At 51.7% G+C, this 15,043-nt stretch overlaps 1 protein-coding gene across 2 annotated transcripts in view; it reads right to left on the bottom strand.

Moving 5' to 3' along the window:
* The window catches only part of Kiaa1671 (KIAA1671 ortholog), a 148,650-nt gene that overhangs the window by 24,271 nt on the left and 109,336 nt on the right, over positions 1-15,043 (bottom strand). For both annotated transcript variants that reach the window (XM_032887158.1, XM_032887157.1), the window contains one exon: positions 295-413. In XM_032887158.1, coding sequence (XP_032743049.1) covers positions 295-413 — 119 coding nt within the window. The remainder of the gene's footprint in view (positions 1-294; positions 414-15,043) is intronic.

Genomic DNA, 15,043 nt, shown 5'->3' with positions numbered 1-15,043 from the left:
AAGGCTGGTGGTCCTGGGTTCTATAAGAAAGCAAGCTGAGCAGGCCATGAGGAGCAAGCCAGTAAGCAGCACCCTCCATGGCCTCTGCATCAGCTCCTGCCTCCAAGTTCCTGCCCTGCGTGAGTTCCCTGTCCTGATCTCCTTCAGTGACGGACTGTGGTGTGGAGATGTAAACCTTTTCCTCCCAAGTTGCTTTAAGTCACCATGTTAATCACAGCACAGAAACCCTAACCAAGGTAGCCTCGTTCTCATCTGTTTCACCAGGCCCGGCAGCCTCACCCAGGTGTGTCCTACCTGCCCCCGTTCTGGTGCTGGGCTGCCCAGGTCCCATACTGGCTGTCGGCTTCCTGCACGAGGGTGTCAGTGTCCTTGGCCTCGGGTGCCCGCCGGGAGAAACACTGCTTCAGCTGGTTCTGCAAGGACACAAGGAGGGATTCAGGCACCGTCACGTGTCCCACAGCACCCACCCGGCTCCCCGCTGCCTTCACATGCCGCAGCACCCGGTTCCCCACTGCCCTCGAACAGGGCTTCCCTCACACAGGGCTTCCCAGAAGGGGCAAAGGAGACGAATGCCCCAGTCTGGCTGGCGAGATGTGACAAGAAGCGGCACTTTCTGAGCTTAGACCGGCGCTCTGGATGGACTATGTCTTGGTTTACTATGAAATGTCCCCTGTGGCGCCTCTGTGTGAAAACTTGGTCTCCGTTAGGGAGGTTATGAACTCTTTGGGACATAAGGCTTCACGAGGAGTGTGGGCTGCTGGAGGCGGGCTTCAAGTGAATCTGTCCTGCCTCCTGACTGAGTTCTCTGCTTCCAGATCCCTCCATGTGAACAAACTTCTACCACTGAGGACCAAGCAGTTCTTGTGGCCAAGCCTTCCCACCACAGTGGACTGTGCTCTCTGGAGTGGTGGGCAGAGAAAACTGCTCCTCCGTTAACTGGAATACCCCTCCATTAGCCGGAATCCCCTTGCATTAAACAGAACCCCCTCAGTTAACCAGAATCCCCTCCATTAACCAGAGTCCCCTCCATTAACTGGAATCTCTCCATTAACCAGAATCTTGATACAGTGCCAAGAAAAGTAACATCAGAGCCTTGTACATGGGTATCACTTGGCCCTGTCAGTGCCCTTGTCCAACACAGTGCAGCCCATCTCCTCCCTCCTCATCACTCTAGAAACACCACACAGGCCTGTTCCCACTTCCCAGATTTATCAGACCACTTCCCAGCCCTGTCCTGCCCAGCGCCCGCACACAGTGACCCTGAGCCTGCATCAAGTCACCTGACACGAGGCCACCTCCTAAGAGCTCAATCCAACCCTACTGTACAATGGTGAAAGTGATGCCCTGGACCAGTGGTGTGACTTGCATGCTGGAAGCAGGGGGACAGGTCATCACAGAGCTGACCGTGGGCCCCCTTTAGTGCCTGACATCAGGGGTGGCTCATGAGTCAGCGCCACACCTGCATCACTGACTTCCCCACTCATCAGGATCGTACGCAAAAGGCCTTGTCTTGTATCGTCACCATGGAAACCAGCCACTGTGTCCTGGAGCTCTCGAGAGTGACCAAAAGCGGCCTTGGGTGGGCTGCTTGCTCGGCAGTGATTCAGATGGCCTCCCAGCCTGGCTGCCATCTCTCTATGAGGAGTTCAGAGGAGGGGGACGAGGAGGGAGATCATCATCCCGGCATGGCTCCCTCCCACACTTCAGAACATCTCGGCTGAGCAACAGAGTACAGCAGCGTCGGGAACTGCCTTTCTGTGGTGGCCCCAGGGCCAGGGCCCATCTCTGTTGCAAAGGAGTTACAATGGGAGCTGGGGGGCTGGAGGCATGGGGGGGCGCTCATTGGTAGAGCATCTGTCAGCATCACACTCACTCATACAGTCACACCTGAGCGTGCACACCCCTTATACACCCATACAGACACATATGCACACAGACACATGCACACAGACACACACATGCACACACACACACACACGCACACACACAGGGAACATCTGTAAATTATCCATCACCCAAACAAAACATCCTGATTGACTCTAGTCTGAGATTTTTCTTTGGGTCAGTCCCTCCACATGCTCACTCCTCGGTGGCCAGAGGACATCCCTCTGTGTGGGACACAGTGCCAGTCATATTATGAGTCCCAAGGGTGGTGACTTCTAAGCAGCTGGCTGCTTTGACGCTCACAGTCAGCTACAGGATGTCCATCCTCAGGCTGTGTCTCGGTGCTCACTCTCTGAATGCAGTGTGGCCCAAATCAGGCTGATGGCTCTCCCTGCCTGAGGCAGCACAGGGGATGGACACAGCATACTATGGGGTGGTGGGAGCTCCGGCTGGGGCAATGCTTGTATTTTTGCATCCAAGATCTAGAGACATGTTCCAGGGCCTGGCACCCTTGAATTCTCCCTGGGACTGAGGATGGAGCAGATGTCACAGATCTCCTCCTTCTCCGACTCCACCCAAACTCAATGCCAAAGCCTTCTGGGAGCTCTCGCGGCTGCAAGGCCCCACAGTCAGCAGCCTCCCAAAGGACTTGCAACTCTTAAACTTCCCAGAAAGCCTTACATTCAAAGTTCACTTGAAGGCAAAACCTTCCACTGACTGAGTGTTGTCTCTGCTCTGGTGATTCGGGGCAAGCAGACAGGCAAGCAAGCAAAGGCCTCTGTAGCAGCTGCCCCCTGGGCACATCCCTGTCCTGTTCTCTTGGTGCAGACAGCACACACTGTGGCCAACACTATCCTTTCTGATGCACACAGTGGGGCTCTTAGGAGACAGGAATACCTCTATGGCAACTTCCTGTGACGTAAACGGTAAGACTGTGCAGTCGCCATGGCCCTTTGCATGGGTCCTCCCTCTCTCCCTCCATCCCTCCCTCATTGCAGGGCCTCACAGAGGCTAAGCTAGCAGCTCTCAGAGTTCTAAGTCAAAGTGCAGCTTCTTCCCTCCATACCCACAGCAGCACAGATCTTAACCTCACCTGTCCTGAGCCTCGCCAGTTCAGGCTCCTCCCCTTGGAGCCTCCCTGTTTGTGACTGAATGCTGAGCCCTGCTTTCCCTGAGAAATCAGGTCCTTCTCTTTCTTCTCCCTCCTTCCATAACGCTGCAAGCCCCCACCCACCCTACACTGTTACGCCCTCTTCTCAAGCCTCAAAGAGATGAAGAAGCTGCGAAAGACGCCTTGTGTTCCCTGGTGACCCAGGCAGGGATGCACATCTGAAAACACATAACGAGCTAGGTGGGATTGGTTCATGCCCATAATTCCAGCACTTGGGGGGCTGAGATAGGGGGATTGCTGTGAGTTCAGTGCTAGCCTGGGCTATGTACTGAGTTCTAGGCTAGCCAAAGCTTCACTGCAAGAACCCATCTCAAAGGCTTAAGAACAAAAATAGGTTGGGGGTGGGGTGGATAAGTTTTGGTAGGAGCAAGCGTCAACACCCCAGCCCCTGCCACAGTTCTGCTACGTCTTAAATCAGAGGAAACAAATCCTACACATTAGACCCCAGAGGCTCCTCAGAGGACATTCAGTCTGCACTGCTCCTGCAGAGGAGGAAACAAGGGCACAGGAACTAAGAGTAACTCTTGGCTTCCAAGATGGTAAGAGGCAGGGCCTGGAGGTGGGGGGTGGCTCCATCCTGTGGGATCCACAGCTTTTTTCAGACCTTCCCCCAAACTCGTCCTTTTACCTTTCCCACAATGCTCCAGGAGGTTCTGATAAGGACACAGGCAGGAAAACAATGTTTTGAAACCCTCAGGAAAGGCTGGGTGGCAGCGTACGCCTTTGATCCCAGCACTCAGGAGGTAAGGCAAGCAGATCTGTTGTGAGTTCGAGGCCAGCCTGGTCTACACAGGGAGTTCCAGGACAGCCAGAGCGACACAGAGAAACACTGTCTTAAACAAAAGAAAGGGAGGGAGGGAGGGAGGGAGGGAGGGAGGGAGGGAAGAAGGGGAAAGGAAAGAAAAGTGAGGAATCTGGGATTTGAACGTTGCTGGCTTGGCCCAGCAACTGACAAGCCCCAGGACCACAGTGGGTGGCCATTCCTCCCCATGGTCGGTACTGAGAGACCAGGCTAGCACACGCCTCTGAGGTGTAGGTGGAGACAAGTCAGAACCCTTGTGTGCCCGCTTAGAGCCTGCAGGTCTAGCTGAATCAGCAGGGTTGGTCACAGAAGTTCGTCCCAGGGAGACAAGCAAGCACACTTGCTGGGTTCCAGAACAGAACCGCTCCCAGCAGGATACACGGCCATTGCAAAACATGAACAGCCGCCTCAGCCGGGAAGAAAGAGGGTGTGGACCACAGAGTCCACAATGTGCGATAAAAGCGACACGCATACGATGTTTGCCATCACAGAAGACGTGTCCAAGGGGCCCAAGGAGAGCGTGCCAGGAAAGTACCTTGTCTGAAGAAACTAGTTCACGTGGGCGTAAGCAAACAAAACGTAGAGGCTCCATGGCAAGTCGGCTCACAGCTGTGCCAAGAGTGAGATCGCCCCTTACAGACTGCGACTTAGCATGCACGCTTGGGGTTTCACCTTACGGATGAATCCCGACGACACTGGATAAAGCAAGTCTGACTCCCTCCTGCCATCCTGTTGTGCAAACTGTCAACTTGGCAGGACCTAGAATCACCCCGGAGAGACACCTGTGGTGGGCATGACTGTGAGGGCTTGACTATGAGAGGAGGGCCTCACTACATGAGGGCGGCTTCATTCCACAGCCCAGGGTCCCAGACTGAATAAGGAGAGAGTGAGCTCTGCACCAGCATCCATCCATCTGTCCGCCCATCCATCTCTCCCTCCTTCCTCACTGTGGGTGCCATGTGACCTCACTCTGCAGCTGACAGGCCTTGCAGCCAAGATCGGCTCCAGATGTGAGCCTCGGGCTGCCTTGCGTGGGTATTTTGTCAGTGACAGTGAAGTGACTGATATATCAGGTAAGTAAACAAGTGCCCCTGACAAGGGCCGTGAAACTCCATTACAAGCAGGAGGCTGGCAAGACTGCGTGTGCCCTTAGGCAGTGCTTTGGGGACTCCAGATCTGCAGCCCAAGTCCATGGGGGAAATGGCAGGCCTGAGACAGCTGTTGAGTTAAGTATGTTGGGAATATGTCTCTGAAAATGCATACATACACATAAATATACACATATATACACACATATATATACACATACACATTTATACACATATACATACACATCACATTTATACATACACATATACACATACACACATATATACACATATACATACACATATACACATACACATATACATACACACATACACATAGATATATATACACATACATCATGTATACGTATACGTACACATACATACACACATACATCATATGCATACACATATGCACATATACATACACATACATATACACATCATATATACACATACATACAGATACATCATATACATGCATATACATTTCATATATATCATATACATACACATACATATATATCATCTACATATACACATACACACATATATACACATCATATATAGTTACATACATACACAAATACATCATATACATACATATATCATATATATACATACAGATGCATCATATACACATAGATGTGCACATACATACATCATATATCATATACATACATATACATACACAAATCATATACACACAAACATGCATATACATACATCATATACATACATGTATATACACACACATACATATATTTACTAAAATGAACAGGGATGAGCTCCCAAGCCAGAGAAGCCGATACTGGGGAGGAGGAATAGGAGAACACAAGGCTTGCATGTATTTGAGTGTCTGACACATCTCCTAAAAAAGAGACCTGAGTCAAGTGGCCGTAGCTGACAGTGCAGTTCCAAGGAATTTGAGAAGCCTGCCCCTCCCTGCTACCCTACACCCCAGCTGTGTGCAGAGCCGTGTAGTCACAGGCCTAACTGGCATGGGAACACCTGCTCCATCCCATTACTCCGAAGCAAATCCCCTCTCGTGCCCAGGTCAGCCTGGGAGCACAAAGGTCATGATCATTACGCATCCCAGTGGACCTGTGATGTAGGACCTGACATAAACCCATTTCACAGAGGAGAAGATTGAGGCCCAAAGAAGAGATGCCACAGGCTTCGCCCACATGTCTAGAAAACAGTAGGACTGAAGTGTGACCCCAGGTTTGACGGACGCCCGGGACTGAGCACATTCCTAGTTTTTCTGGCTCTGAGGGGAGGGAGGAGACAGACACCCAGACAAGCCCCAGCCATGCTTGGGGATACTGAGGCACACCTAAGGCAGAAGCTTGTGTGCTGGATGCGCCCACACCCTGTGGGCTCCCATCCTAGACCTCCAGCCACTCACTGCCCTTCTCCAAGCCTCAGTTTCCCCTCCTGGCGGGTCAGCGGGTCTCAGTGGCTCTCTGCAGCTTCAAAGGTGGAGATGATGCCCAATCCTGGGGGCTTGAACCAAATCGGGGTTCGCAAACACTCAGTAGATCAGCTAATAGGGTCTGGCTGTGAGCAGCTCAAACCTCAACCCTTGGCACTGCAGTCTTAGATGGACTTGTCCCTACACTCGCGTGTGTAGGGGGTGAGCAAGCTAACAGTTCTGAGCCAGCCTCTGGGACCCAGCTGGATGAAGCCAGCCCTTCCGGTTGCTACCCGGAACAACCTTCTGCAACCTCGGTTTCCCCATGTGGAAAAGGCCATGTGGGATGTTCAGGGTTCTGGGAATCTATTAAATATCTGACCAGAGCTTGCACATACTCGGCATTTGGGCAGTGCTGAGCAGAGGCCAGTCCAAGACATGGTGCCCATGTCTGTTGGTCAGTTGCCCAGACATCTTACCAAACACTAACAGCGGGCTAACAGATTCACCATTCAAGACCCACTAAGACACTGCCGGGTTGTCCCCCTCTAAGGGCAGCAGGCGAAGATGGGCTTTGGATGTGCACAGCAGGAAGCCATCACCACGGTACAAGGGCTGTGGGGAGACAGCTCTGGCAGCGACACTCTGTCTCCGTTTCCTTGTCTCCTTGGGACAACTTTTCCCCAAGTGATAGGAACACGCCAGACAGCTGGTCTGCAGGAGAAGGCTTTAGTTTCGGGGTTGGGTGTGGGGATCAGGCTTTCGGGAAGGCTATAAAGGGAGGCGACAGCTGGGTTGGTTGGCTGGGTCCTGGAGAACCCCCTGGGGCCTGTGCTCTATGTATCAGATAAGAGTATAAAAGCTCTCTCGGCTTACACCAGGGCGGCATCCCGAGAAGTGTGGCTTAAGAAAGTTTTTTTTAAAAAAAAAATTTATATTTTATGTATATGAGCACACTGTAGCTGTCTTCAGACACACCAGAAGAGGGCATCAGATCCCATTACAGATGGTTGTGAGCCACCACATGGTTGCTGGGAATTGAACTCAGGACCTCTGGAAGAGCAGTCAGTGCTCTTAACCACTGAGCCATCTCTCCAGTCCTCAAGAAAGTTTCTGAAGTGCAAAATACCGTGAACACACCTCAGCCACTGCAGGTCCCAGCCTCGAACAAGGGAAAGTCCACAGAAGCCCATGAGTGGGTGACCACACCCACCAGAATCTGATTGGTCAAGAAGTGTTACATTTGGCCTGGAGAGAGCTTGCTGCTCTTGCTGAGGACATGAGTTAAAGTCACGGCATGTCAGATAGCTCACCTGTGCCGCTAGCTCCAGGGAATCTGGTGCCCCCTCCTGGTCTCCAAGGGCACCTGCACTCACATGTACACACACACAGGATTAAAAATAAATCTTTAAAAAGAAGAGGAGGTACCATGTTACTGAATTTCTTGAGTTACGTTATGTAACTGGCAGCTGGCCCCACTGGAAATTCCTGAGAACTAACTCACTTTTCCTTTTTATACAGTCCAGGGCCCTGGTTTAGGGAATGGTGCTACCCACAGTGGGCAGGTCTTCCTACCTCAAGCTATGTCTCCATAGGCAGGTCCAGGGGCTCAAAACTGTGAGCTAGGGGAGGGAGAGTGCTAGGGTCTTATTCACCCTTAAACTCAGGGCCATGCTCAGAGATGCCTACAAGAGACAGGAAGAGACCAAAACCGGGCAGATGACTGAATAAATGAGCAAACCCAGGTGCCATCTCCTGCCTGCCTTCTAGTGTCTATGAACATAGTTTACCTTCCAGCTTGTCGCCCAAATCTTAATGTGTCACAGGGTGTCTTTTTCTCGTCTCTACACATACCCTTAAATAGTAGTTTTTATTGACTTTAAAAAAGTTATTTTATTGGGGGTGGGGGGTAGGAGGAATGGGATGAGGAACAGTCAGAGGGTGAACTGGGAGGGGCATAATGACTGGACTGTAAAAAAAAAGATATAAATAATAATAATAATAATAATAATAATAATGAGGAGGAGGAGGAGGAGGAGATTTTATGTGAATTGACTTTGCCTGTAAGTGTAGGAGAGAGAGAGAGAGAGAGAGAGAGAGAGAGAGAGAGAGAGAGAGAGAGAGAGAGAGAGAGTGTGTGTGTGTGTGCACACACCCTGTGCATGCAATTCTCTCAGAGGCCAGAAGAGGGCATCAGGTCCCCTGGCCCTGGAGTTACAGATGGTTGTGAGCTACCATGTGGGTGCTGGGATTTGAACCTGGTTGATCTAGAAGAGCAGCCAGTATTCAGCCAGCCCCTTATTAACTCTTTATGGAGTACGCCCACCCTTGTTTGGATGCAGCCTCAGCAATGGCCACGAAGTCAGGTGGCCAGGGAGATACATCTTCCAAGTTCAAGTGAAGCTGATTCTGAGGGAACTGGTGGCAGCGGTCAAGGACCAGAATATTCCCGAAACATGTTGAGTCTTTGCACAGAGAAAAAGTTTTGATTTCCCTCTTAAGTTTAAAGAAATGTTATTAATAATTTCTAAAGTTCTATGGTAAAGTGCCAAGGGTATGTAAGGTTGGGAGTTTTAAAAACGCATTTAACCTAAATTATTGAACACACTGTAGGGGAATCATCCCATTGTTAGAAAGGTGCGTTTAAAAGGAGAGAGCCGGGCATGCATCCAGATAGGAAACGGCCTGAGATACACTGTCCAGGGGAAAGCAAGGTCTGGAGAGATCCCTGGGAAGTTAATAGCGCTTAATGATCTCGTGGAAAACCCAGGTGCAAAGCTCACAACTGCCAGCTTCATGGGGTATCTGACACCCTCTACACACCTGCATGAACACACACACACACACACACATATACATAAATAAATATATATATATAGAGAGAGAGAGGGGGGGAAGGAGGAAGAGGAAGGGGGAGAGAAATGGGGGAAGAGGGAGGGGGAGGGGGGAAGAGGGAGGGAGGGGGGGGAGAGGGAGAGGGAGAGGGAGACAGAGACTTTTTTTAATGGAGGACAGCAGGAAGCTTCAGGGAGAGAAAAAGACAATATTTGACAGCAGACAGAGGTACCAGACCCTGGGAAAAGTGCAAGAACACAGCTATAGGAGGGAGACTGAGCCGTGCCCTCCTATGCTGTCTCCTGTACATTCTGTGACTCTGGCTGGAGATAGGAAGCCGGGCTTAGGGAGGAACACAAAAGCCTGAGACCGTGCTGCTGTCTCCACCTCTCCTCTTAGCAGAATCTGCTTACACAGAGCCTCCTACTCATTGTCCCCCAGAGCCTCTTCATCCCTCCCTAGCCCAGACACCCCACCCCAGTCCCTCCCCCCTTCCCCAGTATCCTTTCTCCCTCGCTCCAGTGTCCTTTACCCTCCCCCAGTGTCTTCCTCCCCCTCCCCTACAGTACCTCCTCCCCTTTCCCCCCTCTCCCCCCAGTGCCTTCTCATACGCACCCATCCTGAAAGATTCTTAAAACAGCCCAAGCGAGACAAAACTTGACTTCCTTTTTCAAACATCACATGCCAACTCTATCCCAATTTATTCCGGGCAAGGGATAAGTTCGTCAGGCGACAGAGCTGCAGCCAGCTCGGAAGTGTGAGCCCACCAGAATGCAGCAAGCCGGGTGTGTTAGCAGGGCCTCGGGACCAGCTCCTACTCCTTAGTGAGAGTGAAGTCTTGGGCATGACACAGCCATTGACTCAGCGGGGACTTGTGGTGATGATCACATTATAATATCACCAAGTGGCTCCATACACAGAACTAATTGACAAAACTGATCTGTACAAACAGATACCCACCCACACGTGGGAAGAGACACAAATGTGTGTACCACACATTGTCACACACACACACAAAAACACACATACAAACACACACACAAACAGACACACACACACACAGAGACACACACGTGTGTGTGCACGCACACAAATGTATATTCAAAGGCAGACATGCACACTAAGGAAGCAGACTCCCCCAGGCCTCATGAAGGGAGACCACGCAGAGACAGCCACAGCAGCAGGACAAGGGGCTTGGAGCAGGGAATGTGGCATGACCTAGGCCATGAAGGGGTCAGATATGGGTAGGTGTGTGATCGGGGAAGGCAGGGCAGGCCTGGGTGCTACTTGTAAAAGCATTCACTGCTGTGGAGTTCTGATGGGCAGTGAGCCTAGGCCACAGGCCTATGCAGACTGCAGGTCCAGGGGGCAGGCTCAGGAGAAGAGCTCAGAGCAAGGCCCAGCAGAGCACCGGAAAACCAGCAGTTCCAGCACCTTGCCTGAGTGAAGAGTTGTTTCCTCAGACTGCCCAGCGTGGGGCTATTTTCACAGACCTATTCAGACCCCAGGCTTCTCCTGCCTTACTCCATCCACCCTTATTTCCACCCAGATCCACTCACCAGAGGCTGTGGGGAAACACACAGGAGATGCTCTCTGGCCAGCTCTCCATGGAGCTCAGGTTGGGATGGCCTGCCTTTGTATGCTTGTCCTGTGGGTCATGATTGGTCAGGGTTGTTCAATAGCCCTCAGGTCTTGGCCATGAGCTACAGAGATGAGTCTTCCTATTCCCTATACATGTCAGTATGTGTACATGTGACTGCACATGTATGCAATATGTGAAGATGTATATAAGTGCATGGGCTATGTAAGTGCATGTATGCACAGGCTATGTGTGTACATATGTATGTTTGTGCATGAGTATACATGTGCTTGTATATACAGGAGCCTCTTCACGTGTGTATATGTCTCCATGTGTACACAGCAGATGTCTCTATGCGAACATGTATGTATATGCATGGGTCTATGTATATGTGAGCACTGTGTCTCTCTGAGCAAGTCTGCATGTGACTACCTATGCACACTCTTGCTGAGGCTTCAGCTGACATTGCAGGCAGCTGGTCACTTCACATAGGTGTGACTAGTCCTAGCTGTGGACTCAAGCTCCCTCAGTCATATGTAGTGCCCTGAAACTGCACATGTCTGTCACTGAGTTGTGAATTCTGAAAGCCACTGGCTGTGCAGGGGTGAAGACAGATGACCAGTGGTGTTTACTGCAGTGTCATACATGACCAGTGGTGTTTACTGCAGTGTCACACATGACCAGTGGTGTTTGCTGCAGTCACATATGACCAGTGGTGTTTGCTGCAGTGTCATACATGACCAGTGGTGTTTGCTGCAGTCACACATGACCAGTGGTGTTTGCTGCAGTCACACATGACCAGTGGTGTTTGCTGCAGTCACACATGACCAGTGGTGTTTGCTGCAGTGTCATACATGACCAGTGGTGTTTGCTGCGAGTGATCTGTGAGACAGATCAGCTGGGCAGAGCCTAAGTGTTCAGAAGCCAGCAGGTCTGAATAAAGAGTTATAACACTGGCAAGTGGTCTCTTGCAGCTACCAAACATAGGACTATGCCCACTTGCCTGAGTGGGCAGTCATGGCAGAGGTCACGAATCCAGACACTGAAGCATCTATACTGTGTGAATGGTCACTGACCCAGCTGTCTATATGGACAACATACCACCATCCCCTCCAGTGTGAGGCTCAGGCCTGACCAACAGAGCCCAGAGCTGAAGACTGGCAGAGCAAGAGATGAGGGTGAGACTCAGTGGTGGGCCCTGAGGCAAGGCGACACTCGGCACAGCCCCAACCTCTGGGTTCTGGCAACTCCCCCGCCCCCTAAGCTCCACAGACCTCCAGCGTCTGACTTTTGAGGGGACAGAATGAGGTGCAGAGAGGGAAGAGAGAGAAGCTGGGGAGCCAGGGACCACCTCTCTGAACTTCAGTGTCCAGCATTAAAGCCACAGTGCAGAGGTTAGTGAGTCAGAGTGTGGCATATTATGCCAGGCTCAGAAATGACCATGATCATCAGGTCAGTGCCCAGAGGAATGTCCTCTCAAGCCTAAAGGCCAGGATGGCTGACAGAGCTTCCAGGAATGATTTTGCTAGGGATTCCTGGTAGGAATCACAGGAGGTGGAGTTGCTGGCAAGTGGGAGGGGTTTATAGGAACTGTAAAGCAGCAGCTTTGGGAAAACAACCCTCCCACTCCCCACAGCAAACTTGTGCAATCATGAGCAAGGGCTCTGCAGAGCAGGCAGCCAGCATCCCGGTGACAGGACCCTCCCACCTCCCAGCAAAAGGCTTTTCAAGACACCACACTCCCACTCACAGGCAGCTAGAGGTCCCAGGCTGACAACTATCCTGTGCCTGCTGGCTCCAGGGCTCAGTCAGACCTGTCTCTAGCTGTTCCTGTGGGAAGCTATCCAGTGAAAAGCCATGCCTGTTCCTGGATGCCTCCCTCACCGCCCTGCTCTTAGGCCTGAGAGCAGGGGCTGTTCCTGCACTCCACTCTCCCCTCCCCAGCCACTCCAAACCTCAGTTCCTTCACATGCTAGTACACTACTGCCTTCCAAGGCAAACACGGGGCACGCTCACACATACACATACATGTGCACACACATGTACGCCCATACACACACAACACACATGCACGCAAACACACACATGCACACACATACATGTACACACTCATACACATATGTATGCACATGTGCATGCACACACATGCACACACACCACACACACATGCGCACACACAACACATACCTACACACATGTACAAACACACATGTGTACACACATACATGTATACACTCATGCAGACACATACATGTACATACACACTCAGACACACGCACACATACTCAACCCACACACATGTACATATACACGTGCACACACATACATGTACACACGCACACACACACACACACACAGACAATGGTGAGGGAATTAAGATTTGAGCAGCTTGTAGTCTTGCAGGAACAGCTGAGGAACCCCAGCTCCAGGCCCTGCTGCCCGCTGACCATGCAGCTTTGAGCACTTGGCTTTGCCTCTCCAGACAGCAGCAACTACTAATATACTATTCTACTCCACACACTGCCCACAACAAGGCATTCCAGCCAGTGGGACATGACAACTAGGTGAGGTCCCAAAGGTGTCACTCAGTTCCCCATTCAGGATCAGGACACAAGCCTCCTCTGTAGGAGACAGCACTGCTCTCCAGCCTGGGGTCCTCAGGGCTCTGAAGCTACCCAGAGCCCTGTTTTCTGGGTGTGGATGTAGCCATGCAGGTGATGTGGCCCCTGATGTTCCCAGTGAGCACAGGAGGCATCTGTCCTCAAGAGGAAGCCCAGGCTCGGGTCACCAGGATTCACTTTTCCCTGTTACTAATGTCCCCAAGGTCCTGCGCTGAGGTTGCAGGGGCTCCAGGGCTGTCCTGTGTCCTAGGTGAATCATGGTCACTGTCCCATCCAGGGAAAGCCTGGGCCCACAGGGATGTTAGTGGCCCAATCTAGACTCCTGCTTTTCCCCACCCTGGGCCTCCAGCAAGGAGCTGGTTCTGTGAAGTTGTTTTTAACTCCCCCGCCCAGAGAAGAGCCTGTGGCATTTTCAAGTCTTCCTCCAGCTCCCTATTTATAGAACGTGACAGGCAGTGGTGCACTGTTTCCATTGATAATTAGGGAGCCCACACTGGGCCCAGCCTCAGGGTTGGGGCTTGTGGCTGTCAGGTGGCTCCGGGGACCCAGAATCCCCAAAGGGAAGGACTCAGCCAAGCCACATGTGCATAGGAAGGCCAAAGCTGAGGTGCTAAGGGGGTCTCCCCGACTTTGGGGGTCTGGCTTTCCATGGTGGGGACACACCCCAAATTCTGCTTGGGTGTTTATATGACACTGATACTGTCAGGTCATAGATCATACCCACACAGGGCTCTGGCAGGCCTAGCTGATCAATGGAGCCTGTAGTGGGGAGACCTAGGGGTAAGAGGTTCCTAACCACCATGGGTGGGAGTTGTCTTTATCAGCTCGACACAAAGTATAGTCACCAGGGAAAAGGGAACCTCAACTAAGAAACCACCTCCATGAGACACAGTTGAGCCCCAGCACCGTGAGAGAGAACGGCTCAGAAGCACACCACAAAGCCAGCCTGCTTCTGTAGGACAGCCTTTGCTGTAGTATTCCACGGACTGTGCTGTACCCCGCATCATCACACCGTGGTGGAAGCATGAGTGGGCTGTATGAGAGCTGTGAACCTGTGTGAGCGCTATGAGCCACATGAGGCATAGAACCCAGGAACACCAGCCTAGGGATGGCTCCACCCACAATGGGCTGGCCCCACCCCCTCAGTGGGCGGGGCCGTCCCCCATCAATCATGAATTAAGAAAATGCCCTACAGCTGGCATCTGTGACGCAGTTAGGCAATGCAGGGGGGCCCTTTCCTTGTTTGCAAGTGATGGTGGTGAGAGGCCAGTAAATAACAGGGCCCAAACCCTCTACTGTCCCACGAATATCACGGTTCACCCCGATTAATGCCGCTTGGGCGCAGAGAGAGTATCCTCTGTCACCTCTTCAGCAGACAGCGCTGAGATCCCCAACGGTCAATGGGGACCTTGAGTGCTCTGTGGTGTGTGGGACAACTGTGATGGTCCCTGAGCTCAGAGGAAGAGGAAGAGCTGGCTAAAAGAATGTTTGAGCAGGGGTTTGGGGATTTAGCTCAGTGGTAGAGCACTTGCTTAGCAAGCACAAGGCCATGGGTTCGGTTCTCAGCTCCGGGGGGCGGGGGAAGAATGTTCGAACAGGAGTCCCCACTCACAGTAGCCAAACCAGCAAGGACATCNGCANTCCTGNNC

Source organism: Rattus rattus, chromosome 16, assembly GCF_011064425.1.
Source record: "Rattus rattus isolate New Zealand chromosome 16, Rrattus_CSIRO_v1, whole genome shotgun sequence".
In the NCBI taxonomy this organism is placed as follows: domain Eukaryota; kingdom Metazoa; phylum Chordata; class Mammalia; order Rodentia; family Muridae; genus Rattus; species Rattus rattus.
Note: the sequence above shows the minus strand (reverse complement) of the source record. Positions and strands in the feature narration are given on the sequence as shown.